The following is a 23,870-nucleotide window of genomic DNA, read 5'->3' on the forward strand; positions in this document are numbered from 1 at the left end:
ATGATTTTAAATCATTCCAGGACTTACCTCAGGGCATGGCAGAAGCCCTGCAAATACAGCTACACCAAGTGACTGAGCCTCACCACAAACTGGTGGACATTCTACACTCTTCCACTTCTGCCAGAGTGGCTCTCCCAGTTAAGAGGCGCTCCTGGATCCTGCCAGAGTTATGTGGCAGACCCCTGTGTCCATCCATTGACATGCAAGCAAGCAGACAAAAAGTATTATGTGCTGGCATAGGGCACGGAATTTCTATTCTCCCACCTGCCTCCCAATTCCATCATTGTGGATGCAGTTAATTCTAGGAGCTGCCAGTACCAGTTTAAATCCACCCCTTATGGCCAAGACGGGAAATGCTTGGATCTGTTTGGCAGAGAGACATATTCATCAGCCACTCTTCAATGCCTGGTGGCTAATTACCAGGTCTTGTTGGCCAAATATGACTATCAGAATTATGTGAAACTAGGTTCTTTTATTGATCAGCTCCTGGACTCCCACAAAGACCAATTTATGGCCATAATTAACAAGGGCCAGCTGGTGGCGAAAAAGTCTCTCCAGTCCGCATTAGATGCGGCACACATGGCGGCATGTTCAAGTTCCACGGCCATGATTATGAGAAGAGCCTCCTGGCTGCAGTTGTCTGCTTCCCTAAAAAGGTCCAAACCACGGTGGAGGACTTTCCCTTTGAGGGATTGAAGCTGTTCACTGAAAAGACAGATGTGTCCTTTCACACACTGAAGGATTCTTGGGCGACCCTTTGTTCCCTAGGGATACACGCCGGCCTACAAGAGAAAATACAGCCCTCAGCCGCTGTTTTAAGTCCCGGTCATCACAGTACGCGCCTCAGTGCTTGTCACAGGGATCTTGTGAGCCACAGAGAAAGAAATCAAGGTTCCCCAAGTGAAAGCAATCGGGGCCGCAGCTGTCTTCCTCTCACCCTGCAACCTCCAGCTGGCAGTTTTGATGGGTTGGTCGAGGCGCTTGTAGAACACTCTTCTCACCACCTTACGCTGGGAAACCCCACTCTTCCTTTTGGAGACCGCCTTACCCCATTCTGCAGTATCTGGGACCGGGTAACTTCTGACAAGTGGGTGCTGGAGATCATTCAGAATAGATATGCTATCCACTTCTCCTTTCCCCATCCTGCTTCAAGGACCCTTCTCACAAGAGTTTGCTACGTTAAGAGGTAAACCATCTCCTCAGAGTAGGAGCTGTAGAACCTGTGCCCATGCACCTCAGAGCCAAAGGCTTCTACTCTTGCTGCTTCCTGATACCAAAATAAAAGGGAGGCTGGAGACCCGTACTGGACCTCAGAGCACTCAACAGATATGTCAAATTCAGGATGGTCACCCATCCGTGTTCATTCAGCGTTTGAGGAAGGAGATTGGCTCTCGGTCCTTGACCTTCAAGATGCATACATTTCTATCATACCACGTCACGGGTGTTACCTCAGATTCACGCTGGGCTAAGACCACTACCAGTACAGAGTACTCCCTTTTGGCCTCTCATTGGCCCCCAAGGTGTTCGCCAAGGTCCTCTTGGTAGTAGCGGCCCACTTATGCTCTCAGGAAGTAATGATTTATCCCTATCTGGATGATTGCCTTCTCAGGGCACAGTCCTGCACAGAGGCCCAATGAGTCACTCAGACCACACGGGACCTGTTTCTGAATCTTGGCCTACAAATCAACGAACAAAAATCAACCTTTACACCAGTACAGAGGCTAGAATTCATAGGAGCTGACCTTGACTCCACTCAGGCGTGGGCGCTCCTCCCACATCACAGATTTCTCAGTCTCTCCTCGTTGATAGAGACAGTGCAGTCCAGCCCCCAAATCTCGGCCAGGCACTGCCTTCAGCTTCTGGGCCACATGGCCGTGGGCACATCAGTTAGTGCTCATGCCAGACTACACATGAGATGCCTTCAAGCTTGGTTTGGCTCAGTTTACAAGCTGAACAAAGACAACATAGGCAAGCGTCTATCACTGCCCACCAAGGTCAAGCAATCCTTAGACTGGTGGAAGGACCTGATAAATGTGTGTACGGGAATCCTGTTTTCTCAGTCTTCCAGATCCCTTCTCCTGACCACCCACGCATCCTTCATAGGATGGGGAGTGCATCTCAATGATCGCACAATACAGGGCAAATGGTCTGTAGCGGAGACAGGCCTCCATATCAACCTGCTCAAGCTCAGAGCAATCAGAAATGTGTGCGCTCACATCCTCCTGCTGATCAGGGAAACGCACACAAAGGTCATGACAGACAACCTGGCCTAATGTATTACATAAACTGGTAGGGAGGCGCCAGGTCTCATTTCCTGTGTGTAGAAGCACTGAAGCTGTGGAACCAGTGTATCTTGCATAACACCCTAATGTCAGTGACCTACTGTCACAGAGTCACCAGGGCGCTGCTCTGGAACTGCTCCATATGAAGCCAGTCAGGACTCTGGGGGAGCCTCCTCTCTCTGAGCAGACTGTTGCCAGGGCAAGAAGCTTCCACAGCTTCCACCTTCCTAGGTCTGACCTCGGAGCATTCAGCATCCCCTTCCACACCATGTGCTTCCCGCAGCAAGTCCGCCTGGGTGGGGCTCCTGGGGAAGCCAGAGGGCCCTGCACTCCAACTTCGCAGTCAGACGTGACTCTCAGCCAGCTGGTAAAACAGAAGTCGACAGGAACACAACGTAGAACAGAGTTTGCTATCACAGAAATCACTGATTTTCAGCCAAGTGCATCTTGGGAGGAGGGGAGCCCAGAGCCAGGGCTCCGGCCCTTGCCCTGCGCCCCAAGCCATCTGAGACTGACCCGTTTCCACCTGCTGCCCTCTGCCCTGCCCGTTGCTTCTCCTCCGGCCTGTGTCTCACTTCCAGGGCCAAGAGTCACCTGGTCACATCCCCCTCCTGGGTCTCAGGTTACGAAGGGGCAGCCATAGCATCCATGCAGGCAGCTGGAGTAGCCCCCGCAAAACTCACACCCCCTTAATCCTACTACCTAGTCATTGGTGCAATACACAGGGAAACTGAGGCACACACAGCATTCATGCAAAACAGTAAGACTCACATAGGCTCACATACAACATAACCAGGGGAAATCCCCACTTTGTCACACCTACCTACCGGGAATACACAACACGAGGGCCAACAATCTCAACCGCAAATTCCTGTGTGACTGTGAATGGGAGATAGAGTCAGTGATTCTACATGACATATTCCAACAATAGGGGATGCTGGTAATAAATTTGTTTGCTGCTCACCAAAACAAGAAATGTCAACAGTACTGCTCTGGGGGGGATTGGACGACACTCCATGGTAAATGCTCTCCTTCCTTGGGACAAAGGCCTTCTTTATGCCTTTCCCCTATTCCCTGTATTACTGAAAGTCCTGTTGAAGATAAAAAGGGAAAAAGCAAACATCATTCTGATTGTCCCCATCTGGCCCAGGCAGACACGGTACCCTTACCTGTCACAGCTGGCATTATGTCTGCCGATGACTCTACCATCTGTCGCAGAATGAGGGTCACAGCCTCCACCCCAATCTGCAGATCCTGTGATTCAAAGCCTGGCTCCTTCATGGTTCCAGCACATAGAAACATCTTGCTCTGAGGAGGAACAGGAGGTGCTATTACACAATAGAAAGGGCACTGCTTGTCATACGTACCTTCAGAAATGGAAGAGGTGCCAGCCCAAGGGGGTCACCCCAAATTCAGCCACCCTACCGGTGGTCCTAGACCACCTATTAACCTTAAAGAAATCAGGTCTCTCTGTTAGCTCGCTGAAGGTTCATTTAGTATCAGTTGCAACCTTCCACTAGGCAGAAGACTACTCAGTCCTTTCCCATCCAACTACTAAGATATTTCTTAAAGGCAAAGCAAACCTCTTCCCACAACCCAGGCCCCCATTCCCCAACAGAACCTCAACCTAATGTGAAAATGACTGACTCGACGGCCACTTGAGACCATGGCCTGTTGTTCACTGACTCAGAAGGTGTTCCTCATTGCCATCATTTCAGCCAGGATAGGGGAAATACAAGCTTGGATGGTGCATCCCCTTGTACTGTGTTCTTCCCTGGCAAAGTTACACTTAGACCCCATTCAAAGTTCACCCCCTAAAGTGACTTCTGCAGCTTCCAACATTTTATTCCAAACCTCCTGAGGACAATAGGGAAGCCATCCTCCATATGCTTGACGTGAAAGAGCCTTGGCCTTTTATTTGGACAGAACAAAAACCTTTAGAAAATCTCTGAAAGTCTTTCTCTCCATTGCGGATAAATCGAAAGGTGTATTGATCTCAGCTCAGCTGCTCTCCAAGTGAGTCTCTGGCTGTATTAAACTCTGCTACCAGCTGTGTGGGGTAACACCCCCATCTTCAATATGCACATATTCCATGAGGTCAGTCTCCACTTCAATCACCTTCTCCAAGGTCCCCATATCAGAGATCTGCAGAGCAGCTAGCTGGATATCTGCGCATACATTTGCATAGCACTGTGGGGGATTTGGCTACAAATGCCCAATTCGGTGCCACAGGACTGTTCTCTATATCATACTTGACTCCGAAGTCCCAGCCTCCTGTGGTGGGTACTGCTCAGGAGTCACCTACATTGGAGCACCCATAGGGACACTACTCGAAGAAGAAGATACTCCCCTTGTATCCTAATGATGGTTCTTGGAGATGTGTGACCCTATGGATGCTCCACGACCCACCCTCCTTCCCTCTACTTCAGAGTTCCCTCTGGTTGACTCTGTGGTAGAGAAGAAACTAAGGAGGGAAATGCCCGCGCACGCTGGCAAGACTTGTGGTGAGTGAGGCAACGCACATGCGGGACAGGCTGCTATTGAAATTCTCCAATCAGCAGCGTGGGGCACACACACACTCTGACAGTGGAGCACCCATAATGGGGATACATCTCGAAGAACCCTCATTACTGCTCAAAGTGAGTAACTTCCTCTTGCTAATGGGGGAAATGCATTCTGAAAAGATCAGCTCAGATTTGGTTCTGTTGTTTATTGAACTGAATAATGAGTCAACAAAAATATTCACTCCTGTGAATGCTTTGCCTAGTTGCAGCCAGCTGTTGGGTGGTGGTTGGTGCAGGAGTGGAACATGTTCTCTCCCAACTCTCGAGGATGTGTCCCCTATGTCGCCAAATTTGCCCGTTACTTTGGGGTTCGCTTATTTATTAGGGTTACTCTTCTGGGGTGGGGGGGTGTTCTGTAATTCTATCAATGTACTGCTTGTGTCACTTGTGTTCTCACACGGAGCTCTACTTCTGCAAGTCCCCTCCCAATGAAGCTGTCCTGCAGGACCTAGGTTCCAGCGCTGGGTTCTTCCAGCGCCAGAATCAGTCAAACACACACATTAACAGAGCACATTTGAGAGGACCGGGTTAATCAGCACTCCCAAGCTGACCCCTTATATGTCCCTGGACACAGTAGTCTGGGTCAAGCAGCATTTCCAAGCTGCCACCCTCATATGCCCCAGGTTCAGCCCGTCCCTATCCCCACTTTCATGTTACAATTGTTCTGGTAGTAACCCACTTAATGAGCAAACCCCACAGGATTTTTGGGTGCTGCAGGGATCTTTAGCTTAGATATGAGGAGCGTTGCTGCAGAGCAAATGAGGAAGCCAAAAAACACCCATGGGGTTGGGGGGGGGAGAGAAGCAACCAGCTTAACCATGAAAATTATTTATTGCCAGGTAATAACCACAGGGGAGCCAAACAAACAAAACAGTTATAATATTAAATCTAACTTAAATTTGATTATAAAGGTCAGGTTTAGAAAACTAAAACTGATCACACAAGTCAGGGTCAGGCGGCTGTACCGAGAGAGAGCTGGGTTCTCACCACTCCGTGAAGCTGGAATCGATCAGGGGTCCCAGGTGGTGGTGTTAGCTGAGGGTCCGGAGTGCTGGGACAGGCAGAGCCCCCAGCACAATCAGTCAGGAGACGATGAAGTCCCAATAGAACTGATTCAGATTTTGGATCCTGGCATCAGAACACTTGCACGTGGGTAGGGGTTTTTGTAGGGAAAGAACAATGTTTAAGGGAGAACACTAGATTTGTTTATGGGTAAACTGATGGCTCAAGGGAGTATACCAGAGTTGTTTTGTTCAGGCTGGACAATAGGAACTGATCATCCCTGGCTATGGGTGGTGTTCCTTGGAGGGAGTTCACAAAGCAGTTAGGCAGCTTCAGTATTTTGCATACCAATAAAGGATTTATTACTAGTATTGGGCTGATAACTACTGAGCTGGGTATGTGCAGGCGTAGGTTCATTAACAGCTGGAGTAGAGATCCCCCATCATGCAGTGCTTCCCTGCTTTTCTGGTCCCAGAGATCCATGCGGTTCTTGCCTTGGAATCTCTGTTGTCCATTCTATATGCTAATGGAGATGCCTCCCTGTCCCATCTTTGATGCAAATGAGGCTAGGGGAGTTTCCTTAATCCTGTCACCCTTGTCTGGAGGGGTTTAGGTGTGTCTCCCACTGCCTTTTCATTGCTTTTTGTAAGTCTTTCTTCTGATCGGCTTTGGTTCAAGCAAAGGCTGGGGGAAGGGATGGTCTTTCGTGAGCCAGACAGGCTGGGTACTGCACCCTGGTTCCCCAAGAACACAGAGCTGACAGGTAACATCTGTGCCCAGCCGGAAGCCTCCTGCATTCTCACTTCTGGTCCCCCAAACTTTTAAACCATGGTGTCACCTCTCATCCTTTGACCTTTGCCCTTCACCAGCCCCTTCCAGCCAAGGGTCTCCAAAGCACTTTCCAAACAGGAATGAACTAAAACTCAAAACCATTTTTCTGGGTGAGGTAAGGATCATTATCCCTGTTATACAGAGAGGGAAACTGAGGCAATGAGATGGGAACTGACTCCTCTAAAATCATACAGCGGAGCTATAGGAGAACTGAATTCAAATCTCCTGATTCCCAGCCATATGTCTTAATCACAAGCCCTTCCTTCGTCTCAGATGTTTCTGCTGATGTAATAGAAACACTGGACCCCAGGAAAACTTGTCATGGACTTTTGCATTCTTCCCCCACCCCTGGCACCCTCACAGAGTGGTGACACTTCAAAGTAAAGCTTCACATTAGTATTAATCTAGCAGCTACTGACTCTGCAAGAGCTGAAGCAGCAGAATAAGCTTTTACAGAATATTTTATTACATCCTTCACACAGACCCCAAACTTCTGGTTCACTGTGCATGATTTATTACAGGCATGCTGGCTTCTTGCCTTGGAGATGCTCTCCCTAACAGATTGCTTCTTAATTTGGAGCTGAAAGACCAGATAGTGTGAGCACGAAACCAGAAACCATGAAATTTAACATCAGAAACCTATAACTGCAGATTCCCAGATAACAGGTCCTGCTTAGACTGCTCAAAAGGGGGCTCATCTCTGTCTAAACTCCCTGCTGAGACACAGACATGCTCAGTAATAAACTTCCTGGAGGGAGCATCGAAATGCCCTGAGAATCCAGAGTGACCCTCGGTGCCGGTCTCCCCCATAAGGCCTTTCCTTTTCAATTTTTACTGAAACATTCTTGGGTTTTACAAAAGCCATAATTCCATTTTTACTGATTTCCCCCCTAATTTTGGAAGTGCTGGAACACGCTAGATCCAGCTCCCTGCTCCGGAAGGAGAGCTGGGTGTCCCAGGTGACCTAGCCATCATCTCCCCTTCCTGAGTGGGGAGCTGGGTCAGAAATACCGGAAGCACTCGAGTGCTGGTAATCGTCGTGTCATCAGTTTCGCATTCTCCACATACAAGTACCAGCTTTACAGACAGCATGGAGAGTTGTGACAGGGTGCTGGGCATGAACTGCTGAGCCAGCCCTCTGTCACACCAGCTCCTATTCAGGGAGATAAATTGGAGTTGGCTAGAGAAACCTGCGTCTGATGGGCAAAAGGGAAACAGGTGCCAGCCTGATTAGTTGGGGGCTTCATAAAAGCCTCAGGGGACGATAAGGGGCGGCAGACACAAGAGGGGAAGCCAGAGACTGGAAGGAGTGTGGCAACTCTTCTGTCCTGCCTGTAGAGGCTGGGAAGTCCTTCAGACTGAAACCCCCATGCTGTATATGGTGACACGGTGGTGAGATTGCACCCTGTAAATAAACTGCAGTGGTGGTTGCTGAACTTGAGGGTCTGTGAGTGGTTTTTGGAGAAAGCAGAGCAGAGGCAGGACCAAGGGGAGCCCTGTTATGCTCTGTTACACATGGGGGCCTGTCCGGGATCCTGAGCCAGTGCCAAGTTTGGTGGCCCAGAGATGAAAGAGATGCTGCAGTGGCTGGTAAGGCAGCAGGAGGACACGCAGAAGGCTATGCAAAGCTTGCAGCAATCCCCCCAGGTGAAGAGGCAGGGTTTGCTTACCTGGCAGGCCGAGTTGCAGAAGAGCCTGCAGGAGCAGGCCAGCGTACAGCAGGTCCTGCAGAGGATGGCGAGTCCCATGGTGGGGGATGGCATCTGGGCACAGGACGATGTGATATGGGCCCGGCAGGTGACCCAGTTGCGTTCCTCCCCACTTTCGAGCAGCTAGCCATGGGGACTGGATGGGATAGAGCAACCTGGGCCCTGTGGCTCGCACCCTATCTAGCAGGCAAAGCCCAAACTGCCTAAATGCTCCTGAGTGAGGAGCAGGCCAGGAGGTACGAGGCAGTAAAGGTGGCTGTCCTGGATTGGATGGGACTGTCCTCTGAGAAATACTGCCAGAAGTTATGGTCAGCAAGGGAGTTGGGGGGGTTACGGCCCCAGGCGTTTGCCCAAAGCTTAATGGGCTGGGCCACCCACTGGCTGAGACCCAGCACCCAGACAATGAGGGGATTATGGACGCATTGGTCCTAGAACAGCTCCTACAGGACCTCTCCGACAACATATGAGTGTGGGTTAGGCGGCATCAACGGAGTATAGTGGCAGGGGCCGTGAAACTGACCAAGGAGTATGCGGAGGCCAATTTCCTCAGAAAAAAGGGACAACAATACAAAGATTTGGAGTCTGGGAGAAAGCCCAAGAACCCCCACCCAGAAAGGGCCCAGAGAGGAAAAGGGAAGACACCCGGGGAGCTCCACCTGGGGCCCGACTGATCATTCGAGGCAGTGCAGGCGACCGGGACATAAAAAGGGGGACTGCTCGTACATGGAGTGTGGATTTGCCGAGTTTTGTGGCTGGACTAATGCTGGAGGGAAGGGGCAGAGACTGTCCACCGTTCTGGTGATGGTGGGGAGGAAACCACAGAGGGCCCTAATAGATACAGCCTCAGCCTGGTTTCTTATCCAGAGGTGGCTGGTAAAGCCACACTGGATGATTCCCGGAGCCAAGATGAATCTCGAATGTGTCCTTGGGGATAAGAGACAGTGGCCTATAGCCCAGGGGCCCCTCAAGGTCCAGGGCAGGTTCCAGTGGAAATGGGTTGGGGTAGCAGAGGGGCTGCCTTTTCCGGTGGTGTTGGGCATGGACTGGGACCCCTTCCCAGGAGGGAAAGGAGGCAGTGGGAGGAAGCCACCATGGGGAAAAGGGGAGGCCTCCCGATGACGGAGGTAGAACCACCTAAATCACGAAGCCCCAGTAGAGAGGGAGACCAATCCCCTTAGGAAATTGCAGTGAAAAGCCTGTCAGGAAGGAAGATGGGGGAGACATCCCGCCCAAGGCCCTGAGCAGAGGAGAAAGGCCCACCGGTGCTCCCTACAAGGGTGACCCCCAGGAGAAGAGGCCCAGGCTCGGTGGGTTTGAGAAACCTGAGGCCCTGGGTGTCCAGTGGGAAGTAGGGACCAACCCCGAACTCCTGCCAGAAGGGAATGGGGGAAAAGGACAGGGAACACACCCAGGTGTGTGTGTTGCAGTGGACCTATGGGGGTATCCACCCCCCCACACAGTGTAATTTCTGTGGGTGGGGGGTAAATGAATCCCACAAGGAGGACCTGGGGGTCACCCGAAGGTGGAAGGAGAACTCCCCTGTAGTGCCCAATCCAGTAGAGGGAAGAGGGGACGGGGAAGGATGAACCTGGCGGTTAGATAACGGGGGGAGGTGTGTGACAGGGTGCTGGGCACAAACTGCTGAGCCAGCCCTCTCACTCCAGCTCCCATTAAGGGAGGTAAATTGGAGCTGCCTAGAGTAACCTGTGCCTGATTGGCAAAGGGGAAACAGGTGCCAGCCTGATTAGCCTGGGGCTACATAAAAGCCAGTCTGAAGAAGGGAAGCTGGAGAGTGGGAGTTCCTCTTTCCTGGTGGCAGAGGCTGGGAAGTCCTTCAGCCTGAAACCGCCATGCTGTATATAGTGAGATGGTGGTGGGATTGCATCTTGTAAATAAACTGCACTGGTGATTGCTGAACCTGAGGGTCTGGGAGTGGTTTTTGGAGCAGAGGCAGGCCCAAAAAGGGCCCGTTTATGCCCTCTTACAAGAGTTGTCAACATTCAAAACAAATAAAAGTTGGGCAACTGCTTTTCATGCTGAAGTGGGTTGAAAATGAAAAACTGTAGCTTACTGTGTTTCCAAACATAAGGGTTTTTCTGACAGCTTACAAAACCAAAAGCAGCAGAAGACAGTGATCCTTATCCTGATATTTATCCAGAAAATGGCAACATTCATTTCTTGCACCAATTATCCCCCATTCTTTGTAATTGATATTATAAAAATTAATTAGATTCCCAGGAAATTTTAAATAAAACAACCCCCCCCCCCACACACACACAACAAAGGGCCTTATAACCCAGCCAGCCCCTCTGTACTGTTCCTCCGAGCTAATCCAGAGGAACCCACAATTACAAATGTCACAGTGACCTTGCAGATGCCGCTCACTGCTGATCCCTCCCTGTGATGCAGATATGCCCCCTACACCTCATGGTGATCCCCACACTGTGCAAGCAGAGAAATCTCACAAAGTAAGCATGGCTGCATCCTCCTGGGAGTTCCCAGGCTCTGTGGCTGAGTGGCATTGCTGGGATGGGGGCACAGGGGAGGCATGGCTACCATCATGCTCATCACTGTGAGTGACTCACTCTCACCTCCTTTGCTACTTTCTCTCTCCTTCTGCAGCAGTAACTGTGACCTGGACTATGAGCTCTACAGGGACGATTTCCCATACAGGTGAGCGATGTCTGGTCCCTGGGCACCTGCCAGCTCTTCCCCCTTTGGTGTTTAGAGGAGGAGGACTGATGAAGCACTGTTCGAATTCCTTTCCCGCCCTGTATCCCAGCTCTGAGTGCCCCAGAACAGAGGGGGCCAAGTTTCATTTACCTAAGGGTATGTCACCATGGCAGAGGAAGAGCTGGTTGTAGCATGGGCTAGGCATACCCATGCCAGCTTTAAGCTAGCTAGCGTGGATAGTGTAGACATGGCAGCACAGGCTAATAACCTGAGCACAAACCTCTGGGGGAGCCTGGCTGCGCCCTGGGGTTGCTAGCCCACACTGATGCCCAGGCTGCCACATGGTCACTATTATTGCTACCCCTGCTAGCTAGATCGAACTAGCCTGAGCTTGCCTGTCTGCTGCAATGACACCTTCACTTGTTAGGATAGAGATACCCTAGACACGGACTGTCAGCCAGTGCCTGGGAGCTGCAGGAGGGCCCTGGGGTTCAGCCGTGCAAACGTGGAGTAGAAACTCTGCTGCTGGTACCCACTACCCCAGGAGCCTTTGCAGTCAGGCTCTGTTCTGGAACAGCTGGTGTCGGGTGAGGCAGCTCCTTTGAAGTCAGTCTGCGCTGTGCTGATTTGCACCGGCTGAGGATCTGGCTCAGATCTCATCATTATGCCTTTATTTAATAGCAGCTGATTAGCAGAGAGAGAGTCCCTGGCGATTAATATCCACGAAACCAGATTGTTTCTTCCGTCAGTATCAAACAGGTTTTGCTGCATCGGCGATGGGGCCCCATCCCTCTGCACTGACAGTCAGTAGGCAGCGAAGTGCACTGGGGGCTGGGACGGGATGGTTTGAGGCACCTGTCCATCTCAGCTGCACGACTCCTGGTAACACTCAAGGAGGTTAAAGAGGAAGGGGTTGCCCGTTCAAAGGAGCTGAAATCCCCTGGTGAGATATGTGGTGCCAGGCGTTTTGGAGACTAGCCTGGGGGCACCACATTTCACCCATCGCAGAGCCAGAAGGGCAGCTTGCCAGGACCCCCGTAGGCAGCAGCACTATCAGTAATAGAGCAGGGCTTCATGTCCCAGCAGGCCGTACGCCGTCTGGATCCCAGTGGGTGCTGTGCAGGAGGCATGCTGGGGCTGGGGCTGCCCCGTGCATTCGTGCGCAGCTCCAGCTCTGCTTCCTTCATTCGGGGCTCAGCATGTTTGGAGCCATGTGCCTCTAGGCCACCCACTCACTGAACGCCATGGGGAGGGAGGAATTGAGCAGGGTGTCCCAACTGCACCTGAGAGCATGCGCTGCCCTGAGGCTGGAGGGCTTGTGCCAGACCACTGGCCCCTGCTCCCCTCTGTAGCATGCTGCATCCAGTTCTTGGGCATTCAGGCCTTATGATTTCCAGGGATAGCAGCCCCCCAGCTCCCTGTCCCCAACTCCTGCTCCCTGCTGGCATGAGTGGGGCTCAGCCCCCCTCTCCATCCTCCCTGCTCATCCTGGAGACCCCTTCTTCCCCCGAGGACAGTGCAGTGCTGGTGACACTTAGTGCAGGGGATCCTGCTAGGGCCCCCGCCCCGCTCCTCACACGGCTCTGTCTTCCCCTTGCAGGGTGTACGAGTACCAGAAGATCCCGCCCCTTATCAATCGCATTCCAGTCAAGACCAGACGAGCCCACGTGGGGGCAGGTGGCAAGAGCAGCCTGATCCCCCACCCGGGGCCAAGAGGCAGCGGCAACGCAGCACTGGGTCGGACTAAGCGTAAGCGTCACGGATCGTGGGGGGGCGGGCGGTGACTGGAGGGGATGCTAGGGGCACTGAGCGGGTCACTGCTCTAGGTCGTGGAGAGTGTCCCGGGGAGGGTGAGGCACAAGGACAGCGTGGCTTGGGCAGAGCGTGGCTCAGGTGGCTACTCAGGGCGGGGGCTACTCCGCACTGCTTGCTATGTTCTCCATAGGAAGGAGCCTGCTGCCGAGAGCTCCCAGCCCGAGCAACGAAAGAACTCGGCCTTTAAATAGATTTTACAGGCTGCTGTCTCCAAGGGGACTCCCCAAAACTGCTAACTGGCCTGTGCCCATGCAGCTGCCTGGCGCGTGCCCCCACGTGTGAGTTTGACAGGCACAGCGTTTTCAAACATAGGTGCCCCCGAAACTGGGACCTTCCAACGTGCCAAGGGATTTAGGGAGCCTTGTGGAGGGGCCCTTAAAGGGGCCTGATGTTCCAAAATCCAGGCCCCTTCCAGGTGCCTCCAGGGGGGAAAAGCTTGGCCCAATTGCTGTGCATTTAGAAGAGGAAATACACAGCAGGTGCAAAGGGAGACAGAGACCTGCCCGCAGCTTGGAGGTTCAGACAGCAGCACCCAGCACTTAACTGATGCTTAACCACCAAGAGCCACAGTGTGCAGAATGGCTCTGAGGTGGGCCGCCCAGCCAGGCTGCCAACCCCGCCGGGATCACCCTCCCCATTGCTTCCAGGCTAGGTACGTCTCCATGGAGCCTAATGGCCTCTCCTCCTCCCTTGTGCAGTGCGTGCCGAAGAGCTGCATTCCATCAAGGGAGAGCTGAGCCAGATCAAAGCCCAGGTGGACAGTTTGCTGGAGAGTCTGGATCGGATGGACCAGCGGCGGGAGCGGCTGCCTGGGGAGAGAGGTAAGAGGAGAAGGGGTGGGTGGGGGAGGCTGTTACCCACACACGCACCACGCAGATGTGAGGGCCCAGCAGCTGGGCAGGAACACCCCCCCCGCCCATGAGACTGTCCACAGGGATGCCTCTGAACTGGTTCTGAGAGGACAGCTCCAGAGCTGGCAGGGGGGCTGCAGTGTGGCCCAAGGTGCGCTGTGCAGAGAGGATAGGTGCCATGCTCCCCCAGCTAAGCCAGCTGGTCTGTTGCCTCCTAGGAACCTCCCCCGCTGTGCTCGCTAGCAGGACACTGCAGCCTGCTTCGTGGAAGGATTAGGGGGTGACTATCGGGCTCCTGGCTGGCTGCCGCATGGTCCTGGTTTGGCCGTCACAGACTAACAGTCCTTTGGGATGGGGCATTTCCCTAGTGACTTGTGAGCACATCCCTCCCAGGCAGAGCAGAAAGCAGCCAGAGCCCTGGAGCTGCCGAAGGCCTCTGCTGTCTAGGGGCTGCTCTGATCTTGCAGGCTCCAAGGAGGGTGAGAAGAAGAAGAAGGCTCAAGCGAGCGAAGAGCCCTCGTACCCAGTGGGGGACTCGCTGCGGGAGCCACAAGGGAAGGAGACCCCAGCTGCTGACGCGCAGAGCGACCTGAGGGACATCGACAGTGAGGAGGAGAGCACAGACACCGAGGAGACGGTAGGTCCCAGCAGAGCGGCTCTGTCGTGGGTAGGATTGCCAACTGTCTAATCACACAAACACAAATCCCACCCCTTCGCTGAGGCCCCACCCTGCTCACTCCATCCGCCCCTCTCCGTCGCTGGCTCTCCCCCTCCCTCCCTCACTTTTACTAGGCTGGGGCAGCAGGTTGGGGTTTGGGAGGGGTGTGGGGTGCAAGCTCTGGGAGGGAGTTTGGGTGCTGGAGGGGGCTGGGGGGAAAGGGATGTGGGCTCTGGGAGGGAGTTCAGGTGCAGGAGGAGGCTTAGGGCTGGGGCAAGGGGTTGAGGTGCAGGAGGGGGTGAGGGTTGTGGGCTCCGGCCGGGCAGCGCTCATCTCAGGCGGCTCCCGGGCGGCGGTGCAGTGGGGCTAAGGCAGGCCCTGGCCCCGCACCACTCCCAGAAGCGGCGGGCATGTCCCTGCATCTCCTCGGGGGGGACGGGTCTCGGCATGCTCCCATTGCCCGGAAACTGCTGCCAATCGGAGCTATGGGGGCAGAGCCTGCCTTAGCACCGCTGCACGGCTCACCGGAAGCCACCCAAAGTAAGGGGGCCAGGGGGCTCCACACACCACCCTCTCCGCACGCCATTCCTAGACATGGCCGGCACGTTCCTGCGGCCCCAGGGGGGCACAGGGGGCCTGCCTTAGGTAGGCAGGGAGCCTGCCTTAGCCCTGCTGTGCTGCCAGACTTTTAGCGCCTAAAATCTCCCAGTTTGGCTTCAGTAGCTTCTGGCAGAAAGCTCCCATTCCAGGAGACTCCTGGCGAAACTGGGAGGGTTGGCAACCCTAGTTGTGGGCCCTGCATGGTGGAGGGCAGAGCCCAGCACCTAGGCAGGGAGAGAGCTTTTGGCTGCTACCCTTTCTCTGGGCTTTAGCCAAATGGTCCTCGCTTGCCTGCGTGGGAAATGTACTGGGTGTTCCCCTGAGCCACAGGAATGCTCATCTGCCAGCCCATTTGACTCGGCCTGCGTCCCCCCACTACCCAGTCGTCACGCCAGGCTCCCCTGCACACATCCAGCTGCCGTTCGCCGGAGCTGCACTATGGGAGGGGGAGGGCTGCTGAGTGCATGTAGCCATTGGAGTGGAATGCTGCTGGTGTGGGCATGCGGAGAGACGGGCACCGAGGCCGGGGGCATGGGATTGTGTGTGTTTAGTGCCATGAATTAGTCGCTGGTTTGTGAGCTGGGGGCCACCTGAGCTGAGTGCTGCTAGAACAGTTTTGTGAGAGGCTTGGGCTCCTTGCAGGACAGCAGAGTCCCCCTGGGCTGTATCCCTAGCCAGCCAGTCCCCCTTCAGGCCAGAGCTGGCATGCCCAGGACAGCGACACTGTAAACACTCCTGGAGCGAGGAGATGCCCAGGGAGCAGGCACTGCCTGATGCACACAACCCTGCCAAGGTGCCTCACCTGGCTGCATCATAGCTGGGTGTGTTGGTAGGCTCTCCAGTGATGCAGGTGAGCCAGTCAAAGTGGCAGCCCCCGCGGGACACTCATGGCATGACTAAGCAATTCAAGGGAACAGCACAGGGGCTGTTAAACAGTTTTCTAACAAGCAGGCTTGTAACAGAGCATCATGATTTTGAAACAAATCTGTCTCATTTACTACTTTAATTCATAAGACAAATTACTACTAACTTAATGAATCAGGGCAACTTTGTCAGCGATTGATACTGGGTACGCTTTGACTAACATTGTCCCATACAGGTGGAGCAGGGCAACATCAGAGCCCTGCCATTTCCCTGCCTTCACTGACCCACAGGTAGCCTTGTGCACACACGAGCAGGGGCTGTGCACAGGGACCCATAGGTAGCCATGGGCACACACGAGCGGGGCCACGTGTTTTGGTACATGTGGCTAATGCTGGCTGTTCTGGATGCATCCGATGAAGTGAGCTGTAGCTCACGAAAGCTTATGCTCAAATAAATTGGTTAGTCTCTAAGGTGCCACAAGTCCTTCTGTTCTGGAAATGTGGCCCACAAGGATGAGTAATGTAATGTAGTAATGAAATCTCTTTGCAGATGAAAAACCACACGTCAGACCCGGAGGGCAGCCAGTAAACGGACTGGGACACCACAGCCTTCCCCAGGTTGGCTAGCATTTCCTTTCCTGTGTTTGTATTTCTTTCAAGGCCGCCAGCTGGTGCCACCCATGACATGAGTGTACCTGGTCTCAGCGCTAGCACAACAAAGCCGTGTCCCACGCCACCTGAACTAGCGCCTCATCATTTCCGCCAGCACGAGACCCCCACCTTGCTGAGGGAAATCTCTGTGTTACGATTGTTCCTTTTAGCAGTGGAGGAAAAAAATGTAGGGGAAGGGCAGGTAGAAAGCCCCTGAGGAGCTAGACTGTCTGGACCCTGGTGGTGTATTTAAGAACCATGTAGAAATCCCGGCAGCCCTCGCTTTGTCCGCAAACTGCACTGTTGGAACAAGAGGGTTTGTTGTTCTGTTGGCTCCCAGGCCATGCCATTGCTGTACGCAGCCATGGACCACGCAAAGGACTGCTGTCTCCCACTGCAAGGCTTCCCGCTCCCAGACCCCACGGTACCCCTGTCCTACTCAGAGGACTAGCTGTCTAGCTAAGGCCATGTGCAGCATGGGTGCAGGACGGAGCTCCTGTCATTCCGTTTTTCCTGTGTGCCTCATTGTGGATTCTTGCCCCGCCTCTGGGCCTTGATTGGTTGAGAGACGCATGGCGCGACAGGAAAAACACCACAGCTTTGGGCACTCTGCTCGAATGCCGGCTTCATCCGGCGCCGAACAGGGACCTCCTGGGGACCCTTCCCATCGCCTCTCTGCATGCCCCACGTCCCTGAGCTCTCAGTGAACCTTGCAATGAAGCATGCCTAGAAAGAGCCAAAAATGCCATCCGCTAACGGGCACAGCGGGCCGACACTCTTGCCCAAGTCAACATTTAAGGCCCCATGTTCTCTGCACCATGTCGTTCAGAGCAGGATTTCCATGCCTTGAGCGGGATGGTCAGTTTCTGACAGTACTGAAGAGCAAGCAGGGAAGCAGCAGGCATTTATTCCTGCCTCAGTCAATGCCTAGCACAAGCGCTAGCACAGGGTGCTGACCGGCAGAGGAGCTTTTCAGACAAAACGCTCCAGGACTAGACTTGCTGCGACCTTGTGGTGCTCATGGAAATCTCACAGATGCAGAGCTCTGATGGGACAGAATTAGATGGTCAGCTACAGCTCATACCCTGGGGCCCATCCACATCCCCAGCGTTCAGCCCCCCAGCCAAGGCTGCAGCATCTGTCAGAATTGCTGCTCGCTCTGCAGAGGCATAGCTGTTAACCAAGGGGGATCCCTTCCCAGCAGGGCTGCTAGAGTAACAGACATTCCCCCTTCTGTGGAGTCACTAGGAAGCCACAGAGAGAGAAATATCATTTCTATGTGCCAGCCTTTTAGAGGCAGGCAGAGAGAGACTCTCTGGCCTGGAGATTTTACATCTAAACCTCAAGGTTAGAGGACAGCACTGGGAGGCAGGTTTGAGCTCTACTCCCAGCTCTGACACTGGCCTGCTAGATAACCTTGGCCAAGTCACTTCCGCCTCAGTTTCCCCATCTGCGAAAGAGGGACAATATACAAACCACTGCACAGGTTCATTGGGAGACTTCATCTGTTGACCTATACATGAAACATTTGGACCTGGCCTTCAGCAGGAAAAAGGTGTATTAACCTACGTAACAATCCTAATGTAAACACGGCAGTTGTTTTTAACCTGTCTTATTAGGAGGGGTATTTGTTTTATAAGAGCAGCCAGGTGCTCTAGCTCCAGGACCCCAATGTGCGAAGTGCTGTACAAACATAGAACATAAAGATGACCCGTGCCCCACAGAGCTCACCAGCCACGAGCTGGAGCCAGGCAAACGGGGGCACATGGAACCCATGAGACCACACTGGTCAGCAGGACAGGCAGAGGGCTCAGCACTCCAGCAGCCTCATTGATTTTTGTCGGTATTGCAGCAAAGGAAAGTTTTAAGGAAGGTTTGGAAGGTGGATAAAGAGGCAGCTCCAGGGATGCTTACGGGGCGCACCTACCAAGTGGGAGAGGCAGCCTGGGGAAGCACAAAGGGGCTTGTTTGAAGATGTAACAAGTGGGTGATGGAGAGTGGCCTCATGGGCTAGTCAGAGGCAGGAGCCAGCATCTCAATAGTGAACAAGAGATGGTAGGTTGGGTGGGGACAGGCTGTGAAGAGCCCCACAAGTTAACACAAAGACTTCCATTTGATGCGCTAGAAAGGGAGGCTGGCCATAGCAAACATGAGGGGGAAGCCAGCAGTTCACATTGGCCCACTACAACTTGCCTTGTCTACACTCGGATTTTAACAGAGGTTAAAAATACAGCTTGATTCCTCATGAAGCCACAGCCTTTGAGACCCACAAATGGAAAGGGCTTCAAGCACTAGGTACAGCTTTTCCATGTGGATGCTGGTAACAGCCCAGGTCCTGCTTGCCCAGGCAGTGTGGCTGAGAAACCGCCATCAAGCCAGTGCTCCTCCGTGGCTGTACAGAGCACCCCTAAGAAGCTGTAGCTGTTTGCAAACTGGATAGCTGTGAGTTTCCGCTGGCTCAGAAAAGGTTTTTCCTTTAGTCTCACATGGCTCCTATATACCATGCTATGTGATATGGTTCATAGTCACTTACCAGGAATTCCATGAGCAGCTTTACCAGAAATAAAAAAAGAGTGTGATTATTTTCCCAGCAGGCTAATTCCTGCTGTGTGAACAATGACATGCCCGTGCTTTGGGTTGTTTCACCTTCACCCAAAGAACCTGCATTCTTCCTCTGTCCTCATACTACTGTGTTTTGGAACAATTGTAGCTCATTTCCATGTCCCTCATCTCTAGGTAGTCTCTCTCACGCTGGTAGGAAATTGTGTCTGTATTTCTAATTTGCTCTGGAAAAAGAGTGTATTTGTGTTGGAAGGAAAAATAATAAATTTGTATTTCTTTTCTCCGGTTATTCGGGAGTCTGATGATTTGATTTTCACATCAGAGAGAGAACAGCCTTTGTCAAACTGCAGTGAGGCAAAGTCCTGGTTCTGGTCTGCAGGGAGATGCTAGATCTGGTTTCTATAGCATCCAGCTAGCCAAGTGTTCTAGATGCCTAACAATACGAGTAATGACTAATGCCAGCTGCAATTAAAATCAACATGGCCCACGCCACAGACCTCTGGGAATAAACTTGCTGTAAAAAGGGGACCATGGAACTAGCTGCCTCTTACAGGGAGGAAATTATGTGGCCGCAAAGCTCCAGTCTTCTATGGCTGCATCCTCTAAGGCCTCAGGAAGCAGGATTGTTTGGCTAGAGAGAGAAAGGTAACTTGGACACAGCCCATTTCAGATGTTTGATTAAAACTAAAATCTTAATCTTTGCCTCCCAGAGGCAGCCAGTGGGAATAAAATGAATGCACTAGTAGACAGGCAGAATCACACCAACTAAGAGATTGAAAAGACTTACTAGGCTAGGTCATTTAGACCAACCTCCTGCTAACATAGGATTGTCCCTGTGGTATAGTATTTTGTGCATTGTGCAGTTTCATTTTAAATGGGTGACTGATGGGATGCTGGGAAGGTCGTTACATGGTGCGTGGACTGCCCCTTTCTGCACTAGAAGCAGATCATGGCTGTCTTATGGGTTTGTATAGGGCCTAGTACAAGGGAGACCTGATCTCAATGAATGGAGCTGTTTGGGAGCAGGGGTGTAAATTGGGAGTGGGAATCTACCTCCACCTGGAAGCTGGCCTCAGGATTTTAAAAATTCCTCTTGGCAGCAGTCATGGAAGGAAGGACACCACTTGGACACTGCCCTCCTCCACCCAGACCTTCTGCAGGGGCAGCAGCACTGCCTGGGCAGTTTACCTCTGGCTTCTGGGGGGCCAAAGGGGAATACTGATATTGATGAGGACTGAATCAGCTTCAGTACAGCTGCTCCAGTGACATAAAGCAGAAGGAAAGGGTGAAAGGGTAGAAGACTTGGAACAGGGAAAGGTGGGGCAGAGGAGTGGAGGGCATAGAAGCCACATCACCAAAAGGCTAGCATACAGCAGATGGAAATAAACCCAGGAGGAGCCCGAAACAGATCTCGAAGGGGGAGAATAAAATGGCAGAATTGCTTCATTTTAGGTTAGAGAGTGTATCTGAGTTTCTTTCAATTACCAGCCTAGTTAATTGTGGTAGTGAATTGGACTGGGAGGTGAAAAATAAATAAGACATCTCTGCCTACAATGTCTGAAACCCATCTGAAAGGGGTGTGCGCAAATTCCCCTACAGACAAACATGACATCAAACAACTGCAGAGCTCACCGCGGGAGTCTATCAACAGCTTCCTCAATAGCTGATAAACTACTATTCTACCTTCAAGGAGAAATCTTGAACCCATGGATATCAATGCTAAAAAAACCCCCAAAAGTTACCTACCTTCTCGTAACTGTTGTTCTTTGAGATGTGTTGTTCATGTCTATTCCAATTAGGTGGGCACTCACCGTGTGCTGCTGGAAAGTTTTTCCCTTAGCAGTATCCTTCGGGTCGGCTCAGGCGCCCCCTGGGGTTGTGCCTTTATGGTGCTGGATATAGGGCCCTGCCGCCCCCCCAGTTCCTTCTTGCCGGCTGCTGCGCCAGAGAAGTGGGAGGGTAGGTATTAGAAGGAACATGAACAACACATCTCAAAGAACAACATTTATGAGAAGGTAGGTGACTGTTTTTTTCTTCGAGGGCTTGTTCATGTCAATTCCAATTAGGTGATTACCAAGCCCAAGTTTTGGAGGCGGGCTTGGAGCTCAAAGGTTCGCTGACAGTAGCACCGCACTACCAAAGGCTGCATCGTCTCTGGCCTGCTGGGTAATAGTGTAATGTGAGGTAAAGGTATGTATTGATGACCATGTTGCAGCTCTGCAGATCTCCTGCATTGGAACATGGGCCAGGAATACTGCTGAAGATGCCTGCTCCCTCGTGGCATGTGCTGTAAGCGGGAGCGGGCACGTACATTCACCTGGTCGTAGCATGCCCGGATGCAGGATGTGATCCAAGACGAGATCCTTTGGGAGGAGACTGGAAACCCCTTCGTTCTGTCTGCTACTGCGACAAATAGCTGAATGGGTTTCCGGAATGGTTTTGTTCGCTCGATGTAAAAGGTTAACGGCCGGCGAACATCCAACAAGTGAAATTTTTGCTCTCTGCTGCTTGAGTGAAGCTTAGGATAGAAAACTGGGAGAAAGATGTCTTGGTTAATATGGAACTGGGAGACAACCTTAGGGAGGAATGCTGGATGAAGTCTGAGCTGAACCATGTCCTTATAGAACACGGTGTATGGAGGCTCATAACTTAATGCCTTGAGCTCTGACACACTCCTGGCTGATGTTATCGCTACCAGGAATGCCATCTTGTATGAGAGCTACAGCAAGGAACATGTCACCAGCGGTTCAAAGATCAGTCTGGACAGGACTAGGTTAAGGTTCCAGGCCGGGACCAGCTGTTATACATGAGGGAAAAGTCTGTCAAGTCCCTTTAGGCTCACCATCAGGTTGGTGAAGACCAGCTGACCTTGCATGTCTGGATGGAAGGCCAAAATAGCAGCCAGGTGGACCTTTATAGAAGACAGGGTAAGCCCTTGCTGTTTGAAGTGGAGAAGGTAGTCCAAAATAATAGGTATGGATACTAAAGTTGGAGACGAAAGCTGTTGTGAAGACCAAATTGAGAATCTCTTCCATTTGGCCAGGTAGCGAGCTAGTGGAAGGTTTTCTATTACGGAGAAGGACTTGTCTGACTGGGTCCGAACAGGAGAGATCATCGGATTCAACCATGGAGTGTTCACGTGAGATGCAGTGATTTGAGCTTCGGGTGCTTAAGATGGCCGTGATTTTGAGTTATCAAGTCCAGGAAGAGTGGTAAGGTGATTGGGGTGCCATGAACATTTCCAGAAGGTACGCCCGGGCCTGTGTAGAGTCCTATAAACCTATAAACTCTATCTGCTGCACGGGGAATAGGATGGACTTCTGTACATTCAGAAGGCGGCCCAGATCATCAAAAGTAGCCCTTATGAAGCTGACGTGTGCCTCCACATACACCCTGGAGCAGCCCTTGTTTAGCCAGTTGTCAAGTTATGGAAACAACTGCACCTGTTGCTTGAGCAGGAACGCAGCCATGACTGACATACACTTGGGAAACACTCGAGGAGGCCGAACGGGAGGACTAAGAATTGATAATGAATGTGGTTCACCACAAATGTGAGGTCACTTCTGTGGGACGGCATGATTGAAATATGAAAGTAACATCCTTCAAGTCAAGGTTGGCATACCAGTCCCCCAGATCCAAGGAAGGGATAATGAAGGCCAAGGAGACCATGCGGAACTTCAGTTTCTTCATGAACCTGTTGAGATGTTGCAAGTCTAAGACGGGCCTGAGGCTTTCTTTGGCTTTTGGTATTAGGAAATACTGGGAATAGAAGCCTTTTCCTCTCAGCTCCTGAGGAACCTCTTTCACTGCCCTCAGCATTAGGAGCGAGTGTACCTCCTGCCTGAGGAGTTGCTCATGAAAAGGGGTCCCTGAAGAGGGATGGGGAAGAGGAGGGAGGGCAGGATTAATCTGGTGTCTGGACTGGTGTGTCGCCCGAGGCGCATCTTCGAAAGTTTTGTTTCTGGCCAGAGGACTGCTTTGTCTGACCAGAGCCCTGGCCTGACGAAGGGTGAGGCCTCTTCCTATTGTTTCTATTCTGCCTGTGAAAGAAGTATTGCCTATTTTGAGGCTGGTAACAACGAGGTGGAGGCTGCAGCTTAAAGTGTTTCCTTTAATTAGCCGGAGTATGGAAGCCAAGGGACATGAGGGTGGCCCTTGAGTCCTTCAGGCTGTGGAGCCGGGAATCTGTTTTCTCAGAAAACAGGGCCAAACCCTCAAAGGGGAGTTTTGTATCGTCTGCTGGACCTTGTAAGGGAGCCCAGAGACCTGCAGCCAGGAGCTCCTTCTCATGACTATCCCCGAGGCCATATTGTGGGATACCGAGTCAGCCACATTTAGGGCTGCTTGAAGTGAAGCACGGACAACCAGTTTCCCTTCCTCCATGAGGGAGGAAAACTCCACCCTGGAGTTCTCTGTTAACAGCTTCGTAAACTTGGCCATCGCTCTGCAGGTGTTGTAGTTATACCTGCTGAGGTCCAATTTTTCGCTTCCCGATTTTTGGGGACAGTCCCTAGAAGTCTTGGCGCTCCCTCTCATTTGCCACAGCCACCACTAGGGAGTCCGGCAGGGGGTGGGTATAGAGGTGCTCGTAGCCTCTAGAGGGAACAAAGTACTTCCTCTCATTTCTCTTTGCTGTGGGTGGCTAAGAGGCAGGGGTCTGGCAGAGAGTTTTAGCGGTGTCACTAATTTTTGTTAATAAGTTGCAGAGCAACACGGCAGGGGCCCGAAGTGGTGAGGATGTCAACCATAGGGTCTGATGCCTCCACCCCCTCCTCAGCCTGGATTGCCAGGTTCTGTGCCACCCTCCTA

The 23,870-nt window shown here is 52.3% G+C and overlaps 1 protein-coding gene across 2 annotated transcripts in view; it reads left to right on the plus strand.

Moving 5' to 3' along the window:
* The window catches only part of LOC141996408 (RNA-binding Raly-like protein), a 50,045-nt gene extending 31,139 nt beyond the window's left edge, over positions 1-18,906 (plus strand). The window contains exons 3-7 of one of the 2 annotated variants that reach the window (XM_074968359.1): positions 11,011-11,061; positions 12,662-12,810; positions 13,575-13,697; positions 14,195-14,364; positions 16,399-18,906. In XM_074968359.1, coding sequence (XP_074824460.1) covers positions 11,011-11,061; positions 12,662-12,810; positions 13,575-13,697; positions 14,195-14,364; positions 16,399-16,437 — 532 coding nt within the window. In that variant the 3' untranslated portion in view covers positions 16,438-18,906. Of the gene's footprint in view, positions 1-11,010; positions 11,062-12,661; positions 12,811-13,574; positions 13,698-14,120; positions 14,365-16,398 lie in introns of those variants that run through there. The other variant, XM_074968360.1, reaches the window with a different exon arrangement.
* The last annotated feature ends 4,964 nt before the right edge of the window (positions 18,907-23,870 follow it).

This window comes from Natator depressus, chromosome 12, assembly GCF_965152275.1.
Source record: "Natator depressus isolate rNatDep1 chromosome 12, rNatDep2.hap1, whole genome shotgun sequence".
Taxonomy (NCBI): Eukaryota; Metazoa; Chordata; order Testudines; family Cheloniidae; genus Natator; species Natator depressus.